The 10,540-nt window shown below is 53.5% G+C and overlaps 1 protein-coding gene across 1 annotated transcript in view; it reads right to left on the minus strand.

Annotated features, from left to right (window-relative positions):
* The window catches only part of C1QTNF4 (C1q and TNF related 4), a 6,086-nt gene extending 1,528 nt beyond the window's left edge, over window positions 1-4,558 (minus strand). The window contains exons 1-3 of the mRNA XM_006157850.1: window positions 4,512-4,558; window positions 4,219-4,288; window positions 3-336 (exon numbers count right to left, since the gene is read on the minus strand). Coding sequence (XP_006157912.1) covers window positions 3-336; window positions 4,219-4,234 — 350 coding nt within the window. The 5' untranslated portion in view covers window positions 4,235-4,288; window positions 4,512-4,558. The remainder of the gene's footprint in view (window positions 1-2; window positions 337-4,218; window positions 4,289-4,511) is intronic.
* Between the last annotated feature and the right edge of the window lie 5,982 nt (window positions 4,559-10,540).

Genomic DNA, 10,540 nt, shown 5'->3' on the forward strand with positions numbered 1-10,540 from the left:
GCCGCTGCTCGTCGAAGGCCAGCGCCTGCACCTCGTCGCGGTTGCGCACCAGCATCACCGACAGGCTCTTATGCGGGGCCTTGCCGGCCGTGAAGGAGAAGAAGTAGGCGCCCGGCACGCGGCAGCGAAACTGGCCCGTGGCCGCGTCGAAGTCGCCTCCGATGTTCACGTATACCTTGTCGAAGGTCACCGCCATCTCTGACGTGCCCTCCAGCGGGGTGGTGCGTGCCGCCGAGAAGGCAGAGCGCAGCTCCGAAGACCCCGAGCCCGGGGCCGGGCCAAGCGCCCAGCAGGCCGCGGGGCCCAGCAGGCTCAGCAGGAGCAGCAGCATGGCACCTAGGGGCGGAGACCGAGGAAGGAGAAGAGTTGGGGCGACCTCCAAATGTCCAGCCCCCCGGGACTGGGAGACACCGGTTCTCGCCCCTGCCATTCCGGTGACCCACTCTTAGGTCTCGGTTTCCTAGGCCCAGGTGCAGGCAGGCCACGCCTTCCTTCTGTCATTAGCGAGCCTTGGTGTCACCTGGAGGGCTTATTAAAACAGAGTTGAGCTCTACCCAGGTTTTTTTCAGTAGGTATGGCATGGGGCCCGAGAATTTACTTCTTCTTTTTTTCAGTTTGGTATAGGGTATGTACCAGAGTAAGAGTCAGAGACAGAGAGGGAAAGTGAGGAATCACAGCCTAGGAAGGCTGGCACACCACAGTCCCTTCTTCCTCACTCCCCTCTTGGGATTTTGGACACACCACCAGCCCAGACTCAACCACACAGCCATGTGGGGTCCACCACCTTAACCACTTTGCCACCTCCTGGCCACTGAGAGATTACTTTTTTAAAAAAGAGATTTTTTGCTATAGCCTGCTTGTCAGAGAGAGAAAGCGATAAATCACTCCCTGAGGGGATGGCCACAGGGCGATCCCTTCTCCAGGGATTTTGGGCACACATACACATGTGCCTGATGTGAGTATTAAGCTGCCAGGCCCAGGCCTTGAACTGTGGTCAACTACGTGGGAGTCCAGCCATGTAACCATTACACCATCTGCTGGTCCCAAGAGATCACATTTCTAACAAGTTCCCAAGTGACACCGCTGCTGGTCTAGGGACCATGTTAGAGTACCGCTGGATTAGGCTAGTGATGGGCCAGCCTTTTTTTTTTTTTTGTAAACACTGTAAACCCTTTGTCCATTGAAAATATGCACACATGTACCACGGACAAGTAGAAAGAAACAATGAGGTTGAAGGAGCCCTACTTGCTGAACTGACCTTTTCCCTTCCCCCTCTGCACCCAGGGGCCGTGGTAACGGGGTGTGGGAGTGACTCTGAGCCTCCAGCTAGCTGCATTCACCTGGGGCTATGCCAAGACCCTCCGCCCATCCCCAGGCAGGCACAAGCTCTCTGTGATGCTCTTCTCCATCGGGGTTACTCTTTAAGCCCCCATTTGGGCAGGGAGGGAAATAACTGCTCCCCAGGACCCTTTTCCTGGGCTCTGACCCACTTCAGGGCCAGCTGGCACACTGGGTCCCTGCATTCCTGGGGTCCTTCCTACACAGATGAGGCCAGCGGAGTTGGCCTGTGAGAACAGTTGGGCTCCCTTCCTTATGAAATCTCTGCTTGGGGGGCTGGTCCCCGAGGGAGGGGAGGGAGCAAGCCAGGGGCTGCTGGGGACAGAGGGAGAGGAACAGTTGCAGCAGGGCTTTGGCAAGAATATGAAGTTGGCCGTTTGGTTCCTCTGGAGTGGTGGAGTGGAGAAGGCGTGCAGCTGCACTGGACTCGGGTCCTGGCTCTCCCATTTACATGCACGCTGTGAAAACTTAGATTCCATGTCTGTGGGAAGGACCTGCCTCCCAAGCTTGCTGAAGGATGCCCCGAGGGAGCAGGTGTGGACATGGTTGGTCAATGGTAGTGCTGCCTGGGTGCAGAGGCTTCTGTTCCTAGCCCTGAGGAGAGCATACTTTTTTTTTTAAAGAGTTTTTTGCTCTGGGACCAGCAGTTGGTATAATAGCTATGTTGCTGGACTCCCATGTGGTCGACCACGGTTCGAGTCCCGGACCTGGTGGCTTAAACTCATGCCGGGCGTGTGTGTGTGTGTGTGTGTGTGCCCAAGATCCATGGAGGAGATGAGATTGCAGGGAGGCTATCCCCCTGGGGGGTGATTTCTCGCTTTTTGTCTCTCTGGCAAGCACATGCACCCTATAGCAAAAACCTCTCCAAAAAAAAAAAAAAAGAGTTTTTTGCCTTAAGGTATGTGTACTTGCCAGGGAAAGGGGGAGACACAACGCGGGGGAAAGCGGGGCACGTGCACTTGCCGGAGAGATAAAGAGAGGGAAAGTGAGAAATCACCCCCAAGAGGGATGGCCATGCCACAATCCCTTCGCCTCCATTCTCTTCCCGGGATCTTGGGCATGAATGCGCACACATCTAGCATGAGTTTCAAGCTGCCAGGTCCAGGACTCGAACCACGGTTCAGCCTCGTGGGAGTCCAGTGACGTAACTGCTAGGCCATCTGCTGGTCCTGAGTGCTATGATCTTGACCTAAGGGCTTAGGACCTGTGATGCCTGCTGCAAACTTGGTGAAGCTGCTGCCCAGCCCAGAGGTGGGATGATGGTGGGACTCCATCGTGCTTCCTAGCAGGGCATAGGCCTTGGTGTCTGAATAGCCAGGTGCCCTGAAGTGAAGACAACAAAGGAAGGAAAGAAGCTGGGACAGCCTGGGATGTGGGCTTCTCTAGAAAGTACCCTGGGAGTGTGTGCAGCTTTGTGCCTCTTGCCTCTTGGCGACCCCTCCAGGAGCCTGCTGAGAAAGGCTGCCAAGCACAGTGGTACAGGTGCAGAAGCCAGAGGCATCCTGCACAGGGATGTTCCCCTGAGGGTGGGTGGGAGCTGGAATCCAGCCCACATTCCACTTGCCCAGCGGTTGGGGGGCAGGGACCTGGGCAAAGCATGCCGTGCATGTCTTCTAAGTCTCATAATGCAGAACCCAAGTCACTAGCCCAGCAGAATGGTCTCCTTCCAGAGGAGGGGGAGTCTTCATTCTCACAGAGGTGCCCTGGGTCAGGGCAGGGGGAGGGAAGGTGAAGAGTGCACCTCAGACGTGTTCACTGCACTCTCGTTTGTAAAGCTCTTTTGGACACACCTGGCCCAACAGAGAGGCCCAAGGAAGGGAGGTAGTGAGGCCAGCAGGTGGTGTGGTTAGAGTCCTAGACCCAGCAGCTCGCTCTCTCTCTCTCTCTCTCTCTCTCTCTCTCTCTCTCTCGTCGGATTAAACACATAGTAATATGGGGCCGGCAGGTGTTGTGGCGGTTAAGGGTGTTGGACTCCCACATGGCTGACCATGGTTAAGAGTCCCAGACCTGGCGGCTTGCTTTCTCATTTTCCCTCTCACTCCCTCTTTGATCAAATTAAAATAAATAAAGTTAAATAAAACAATTATTTTTTTAAAAATACATAAAATTAAAATAGAAGAATTCTTTAAAAGAGGCGTGCAATTTGACCCAAAGTAACCCAGGGAGCACTGAGGCAAGCCTTGAACTGAGGCGTTTTACTCCGAATTCAGTGTGCCCTCCCTCCACCACCCTTGCCTCCTAGACACAGGTATCTGCAGCCAACCTGTTCCCTGCCTCAGTTTCCCTTTATGCAACTCTAAAAGAGGAGACAAGAAGAGGAAGTGCTGGGGTCCAGGGGAAGGAGAAAGCAAGCAAAACCAATGAAAAACAACGTGGGGGGGGGGGCTGTTGCTTTGTCTTCTGGGGCGTGGGACCGCTCAGCTGTCCCTTGAGCCTGCTGCCTGCCAGCACCTGCCCCAGGAGCACCTGCCCCCCACACACCCAGCACTCCCACTGCTGAGGCCGGGCACCCCACCAATGCCAGGGTCTTCCTGTGTGCCCAGGACTCGGGCTCCATTTCACCCACCACTGCCCATGGCCCAGACGCCGGTCCGCATCCCTCCCCGAGCAGCTGGAGGTGGGAGGGTGCAGGGTGGGCGTCACAGCTCCAGGGAAGGAAATGGCTGTTCCTGGCTCTGTCCAGGTGGGGCTCCAAATGGTCCTCTTCAAAGAGAGAAAATGGGACAGACACAAAGCTGGGCCGACCCAGAGCTCCGGGATCAGTGGGGGTGCAGCAGTGTGAGGCTTGGGGATACCAGAGCCCCCGCTCCAGCAGAGCCCCCACTCCCCAGTTAACCCTTCCCTCCAGCCCGCCCCCTCCGGAGCCTCCTCCCCACCTACCTTGAAAGCCCCCCATCCTCCCAGTAAGGTAAGTCCCACTTTCACAAAAGAAGTCGATGAATCCTTTCTCCTGAAAGAAAAGAATGAAAGAAAAAATCCCCCAGAAAGGGGTACCCGGAACCTCTCTCCCCCAGACCTCCCCTCCATCCATCCCTGCGGGGTGAAAGCCCTGGAGCCTCCTTCCAGAGCAAGCTCCCAGGTTCCCCTTTCAAGGAAAAGGGACCCAGTTCCCCGCGCCTTCACCGCCCCCTTCCTATCAAGGGGAAGCCTTGGATCCCCCGAGCTGGCCTCACCTGGTCGGGGCGGCGGGCGGGCGGATTCGGTCGGAGCCCGCGATCCGGCTCCGGGCTCGGGCTCGGGCTCGGGCTCCGGGGCTGCGCACTGACCGCCCGCGCTGCGGACCCTGGGACCCTGGGGACCTGGGACCGAGCGCGGGGAGGCGTGAGGGAAAGGGGAGCCCAGCAAAAGAGGGAGCCGAGCGAACGGGGAGGCGGTGGAGAGGCGGAGAGGGGGAAAGCAGGGGAGCAGGAGGGAGAGGGAGGGGCGCGCGAGGAGGGGGAGCCGAGCAGCCGGCCGAGGGGCGCCGCACGGAGCCTGCGCCGAGCTGCGGCCCCTTCCTCATCTATGACCTCCTTTGAGCTGCATCCTCCAAGTCTAGAGAGCAGGTATCGTGAATCCAAGTTAGCAGAGGTGGAAACTGAGGCCCAAGTGGGGAAACTGAGGCCCCGAGCCGAACTGGGGGTAGCCCAGGGCCCTCTACAGAGCAGCTTTCTCCCTGGACGGGGCAGAGAGGGCCAGGGCAGGACAGAGACTGAACCAGCCTTTGGGTTGCAAGTACAGTCGCGGGTGAGGTTTTGACCGGGACAGGTGTCCTGGCTGAGTGGCCCCAGGGAAGGGGACTGGAGGGAAGAGGACAGATGAAGAGCTAAAACGACCTAATTCGTCTTCCCTTCTCCCAGTTTGAAAATGGGCACAGTCCGGTTATAAGGGAAGTGAAGGCGAAGTCCAGGCAGCAGCGGGAGTGCGCCCCCGGGGTGGATGGGGAGGAACCCAGTTTTCTGCGTGGCAGGTTGGGAGAGGGGGCGGGGTTGAGAGCAGCTGCAGGCTGGAGGGCGTCTGTTTGGAGGAGGACTCTGAGGCCTGCCCAGGGTACCCGGAGTCCGATGGGGCTTTTCGCCACCACAGGCCCTTGCTTTGACCCCAAGACTAGAGCTGAGATTGCTGTCGTCTGGCTGCTGGTCTGTCCCATGCAGCTGTGGAGGAGCTGCTGCCCGGCTCTGGCAGACGCTGACCCTTACTCTCAGCCGCCCTCTGGGTGAAGGCCTGGGCTCCTGGCCTAGCCCTGCTGCAGACCTGCCCTGCAGTCCTGAGAGGTCTGGCCTCTGTGAAACCCCTGTCCTGTGGCGCTTTCCTTCTGGAACTCTCAGATTTTACCTGACCCCCTTCACCTAATACCTGTTAATGATGATTGGCTTTTTTTTTATTCATTCATTTATTTTTAATTTGACAGAGAGAGATACATAGAGAGAAAGAGAAAGAGGGGAAATGAGAAAGCAAGCCACCAGGTCCAGGACTCGAACTGTGATCTGCCATGTGGGAGTGTCCAGCACCTTAACCACTATGCCACCTTCTGGTCCCAATGATGATTGGCTTGTTAACACTCTCTTCAGGGTGTTAAGTGAATGATGAAATGAATGAATGAATGAATGAATATGTGCCTTACTAGAAAAGGGTGATGGAAGCATTTCAGGCTGGATAATGGGATATCTGGGGATATAGGATTCAGCATCTGTCTAGCCCTTGTGTGATCACAACGGTCTCCTTCAGCAGCTTGAAAGCCTGGCCACAGACCTGGAGGAGGCAGGCAGCAGGGTGAGGGTGGGGGTTTACCACGCAGGGATGTGCTAGGAGGTCTGGGGAAGGTGAGAAGCTGACTGTGGCAGCCACAGCCCTTCTTAGGGCACCTCTGAACTAGAAGGGAGACTGCCCTCTTGAAGGTGTGATCCAATAGACAGGGGGAGGGAGGGGAGGAGGCAGAACAATTACACCCCCCCTAGGGTCTGGCTCAGGCTCCCTGAGTTCACTGAAGAGCTCTCAGCCTCTCTGCCGGGGAAATCAGTGATTGCAGGTGACCCCATGGTTTGCTTCAGGGGACTGACAGGAGGAGGAAGTCGCTGGGATAAGAATATGGAGGGAAAAAAACGCCTTGAGTTTGTTGGTAGGGTCTGCAGGGCAGACTGGGGTGGAGGATGAGGGGTGCCCCAAATGGAAAGTGGGACAAAGATGGCAGTAGAAAAGAGCCCTGGGGCCGGCAGGTGGCATGGTGGTTAAGGGCACTGGACTCCCACATGGCCAACTGTGATTCAAGTCTCGGACCTGGCGGCTTGGTTTCTCACTTCTTCTCTCTATCACTCTGTCCCTCTCTGGTAAAATTAAAATAAACAAACAAACGAACAAACTTACAAGAAGAAAGAAAGAAAAGAGCCCTGAGGGCCAGGTGATGGTAGAAAAGAGCCTAGGTGAGCTTGTGGTTTACCACGCAACCACAGCTCTTTTAGAGATTTTTACTGTAGGGTGTGTGCACCCCTTAGAGACACAGAGAAAGTAAGAAATCACCCCCAAAATGGGGATGGCCATGCCTCAATTCCTTCTCCATCCTCCTCGCGGGATCTTGGGCACACACACAGTGTGAGTTTGAAGCCGCTGGGTCCAGGACTCAAACCCCAGTTGCCTGTGTAGGAGTCTAGCACCACAACCACTATGCCACCTGCTGCCCCCAGTTCTTTTCTTTATTCATGATAGAGCATGTGTGTGCATGAGAGAGCGAGGAGCGGTCTCTGCAGGGTCGGGTGATGATGCAGTCCCTTTCCTCCAGTCCACTGGATCCTGCATGCTTCAGGCTGACCGGGCCAGGGATTCGAACTTCAGTCACCAAGTTGGATCAAGCTTCTCTTTTAGCAGTACATGAATGCTGTGCCATGGAAGCAGACTACCACAATAAATTGTTTAAATTTTTTTGTTTTGTTTTTATTTACTACTTCCATGAGAGAGAGACAGAGAGATAGTACCCCCCACAGGGTCTTTGCAGAGATCCGCTCCCTTTCTCAGCCAGTGTGGATCATAGGGTGCTCACGCATTTCAGCACGCTCAGACAGGTCCCAGGGCACGAACCTGGGACCTTCACCACGTGGCACCAGCCGTGTTACTGCTGTGCCACCACTTGGCCCTTCTCCACAATAATTTAATTTATTCTTTTTTATTTACCTTTATGTATTTATCTAATTTTAACAGGGAGGGACAGAGCGAGAGAGAGAGAGAGAGAAGGAAAGTGAGAAAGCAAGCCACCAGGTCTGGGACTCAAACTGCAGTTGGCCTTGTGAAAGTCCAGGATCCTTAACCACCTGCCAACTGCCAGCCCCTATTTATTCATTTTTTAATTTGTTAGAAGTCACATACTTTTGCTGGAGAGAGGCAGAGAAAGGGTAAGCAAGAAAGCACCCCGCCCATAGTTGACATCACAATTCTTTCTCCATTACTCCCGCCTTCTGGGATTTCAGGCAGCCATGCATATGTGTCCAAGGGGTTTCACAGACTGCTGGGTCCGGGACTCCAACTGCCATGCTCAGCCTTATAGGCTCCAGCTCTCTTAGCCACCAGGCCACTGGCTGTCCCACTGCAATTATTTTATTATTTATTTTTAGGTTTTTGCTATAGGGCGTGTACACTCACTGTAGAGAGGCAGAGGGAAAGTGAGAAATCATGCCCCCTCCCGCCAGGAGGGATGGTCATGCTGCAATCCCTTCTCCATTCTCCCCCTGGGATTTTGGGCACACATGTGCACGGCTGGCTGTGAGTTTCAAGTCGCTGGGTCTGGGATTCACACTGTGGTTGGCCATGTGGGAGTCCAGCACCTGCTGGCCCCACCACTATATCTCTCTCTATAGTGGTCAGTAGAGAGACAGAGGTGAGAAATCACCCCTGGGGGACGGCCACACCACAGTCCCTTCTCTATTCTCCTCTAGGGATCTTGGTCATACACGCACGTGCACATGCCCCGCGGGTCTTGAACTTGAACCTCGGTTGGCCCTAGAGTCCAGTGATGTAACCATTCCGCCATCTGCTGGTCCCACTACTGTGATCATTTTAATCAGTGTAGCTAGTGCTGTCTGCCCCACTCAAAACAGGTCTACCTAGAAGCCACCTGCAGGCAGCTCCTAAGCCTGCCCACACGTCCCTGCTCTCAGCTGACAGCGCTCTGGGCTGCAGAACTTTGGGGCAGACCTGGAGTGCTGGAGAGTTGGCACCGCAGAGCAACCCTCACAGTGAGGCTCCAGTGTTAGTGGATAAATACCCCAGCTCTCTGGTCACCTCCATGGGACATTCCCATCCCCAATTCCAAAGCAAGTTCCAGTGTTAGGGACTCCGACAGAATTGTGTGTTTTCCATATAAAAACCAACTTATTTTTCTTTTCTTTTTTCGTGAGATTTTTGCCATAGGGTGTGTGCACTTGCCAGAAAGAGACAGAGAGAGAGGGGAGAGAGACAGAGAGAGTGACAGAGAGAGAGAAATCCCCCCCTGGAGGACAGCCATACTGCAATCACTTTTCCTCCATTCTCTTCTCAGGATTTTGGAACACATGCACACACACCCTGTCTTTTCCTTTTTCTTTCTTTCTTTCTTTTTTTTTTTTTTTTTTAAGAATTATTTTATTTATGGGGCCAGCAGATGACATGGTGGTTAAGTGCGCTGGACTCCCACATGTCCAACAGCAGTTCAAGTACCAGGCATGGTCACTTGCTTTCTCACTTTCCTTCTCTCTCTTTCTCTCGCTCTCTCTTCATCTCTGGTCAAAATAAAAACAATTAAATAAACGAAGTTAAATTTAAAAAAATAATTATTTTATTTAACTTTATTTATTTATTTTAATTTGACCAGAGAGGGGGAGAGAGAGAGAGAGAGAGAGAGACCCCCGCCTGCCACCGCCGCCCCACCTGCTGCCACCGCCCCCCCACCCCCCATCTGTTTTTCAAGACATCAGGTTTGGGACTCGAACTGTGGAGTTGGCCACGTGGGATCCAACATTTTAACCACCATATTACCTGGTGACCCAAAAATCTACTCTCGTCTGTACTTTCTTTTCTTTCCTCCCTTCGTGTCTCACTTCCCCACTCCCTCACCCTGCTTCTTGGGATTATTTCCAAAATAAAGACTTGCATCCAAATCCTCACCTCAGGGTCTGTTTTTGGGGAACCCAGACCAGACTAAGGCACTGAGGAACAACTGTGTGCCTGGTCTTTTCACTATTGACCTTAATTTTCTTTCCTTACTTTTTTCTTGGGGGGGTTGTCTTAGGGTGCGTGCACTAGCTGGGGAGAGCCAGGAAGAGACAGACGCAGTGAGAGGGAAAGTGAAAAATCACCCATCTGCTGCTCCCACGACAGCAGATGGCACAGTGGTTACATCGCTGGACTCTCACACGGCCAACCGCGGTGTGAGCCTTGGATACGGTGACCTGAAAACCACAGCGGGTACTTGTGCATACGTGCCCAAGATCCTGGGAGGAGAATGGATTGTGGCTTGATTATGGGGGCGGGGGGGGGCGACTTCTCACTTTCCCTCTCACCCTGTCTGTCTGTCTCTCTTCTCTGCAAGTGCATTTGCCCTAAGGCAGAAACCTCTTCATAAAAATTTTAAGTGGGGCTAGCAGATGGTGTAATGGTTCTGTCACTTAACTCCCACGTAGTTGACTATGGTTCAAGTCTCCAACCCAATGGCTTAAAACTCATGCTGGGTGTGCGTGCATGTATGCCCAAAATCCCGAAAGGAAAATGGAGAAGGGACTGAGGCATGCCCATCCCCCCCAGGGGGGTGATTTCTTGCTTTCCTGTCTCTCTGACAAGCACATGCACCCCATAGCAAAAAGGTCTCTCAAAATTTTTTCTTGAGGCCAGCAGGTGGCATGGTGGTTAAGGGTGCTGGATTCCCACATGGCCAACCACGCTTTGATTCCCAGACCTGGTAGCTTGCTTTCTCACTTTTCCTCTCTCTCTCTCTCTCTCTCTCTCGCTCTCTCTCTCTGTCCCTCTCTTATGAAATTAAAATAAATAAATAAAGTTAAATAAACTCATTCCTTTTTTTAAAATTATCTTATTTATTCAATTATTGTTATTTTAAAATTTTTTTAAGAATTATTTTTAATTTAACTTTATTTATTTATTTTAAAATTTGACCACAAAGGGACAGAGTGAGAGAGGGAGAGAAAGTGAGACAGCAGGACCAGCAGTTAGCGTAATGGCTATGTCGCTGGACTCCCACGTAGTC

Source organism: Tupaia chinensis, unplaced genomic scaffold (assembly GCF_000334495.1).
Source record: "Tupaia chinensis unplaced genomic scaffold, TupChi_1.0 Scaffold000561_1, whole genome shotgun sequence".
NCBI lineage: Eukaryota > Metazoa > Chordata > Mammalia > Scandentia > Tupaiidae > Tupaia > Tupaia belangeri.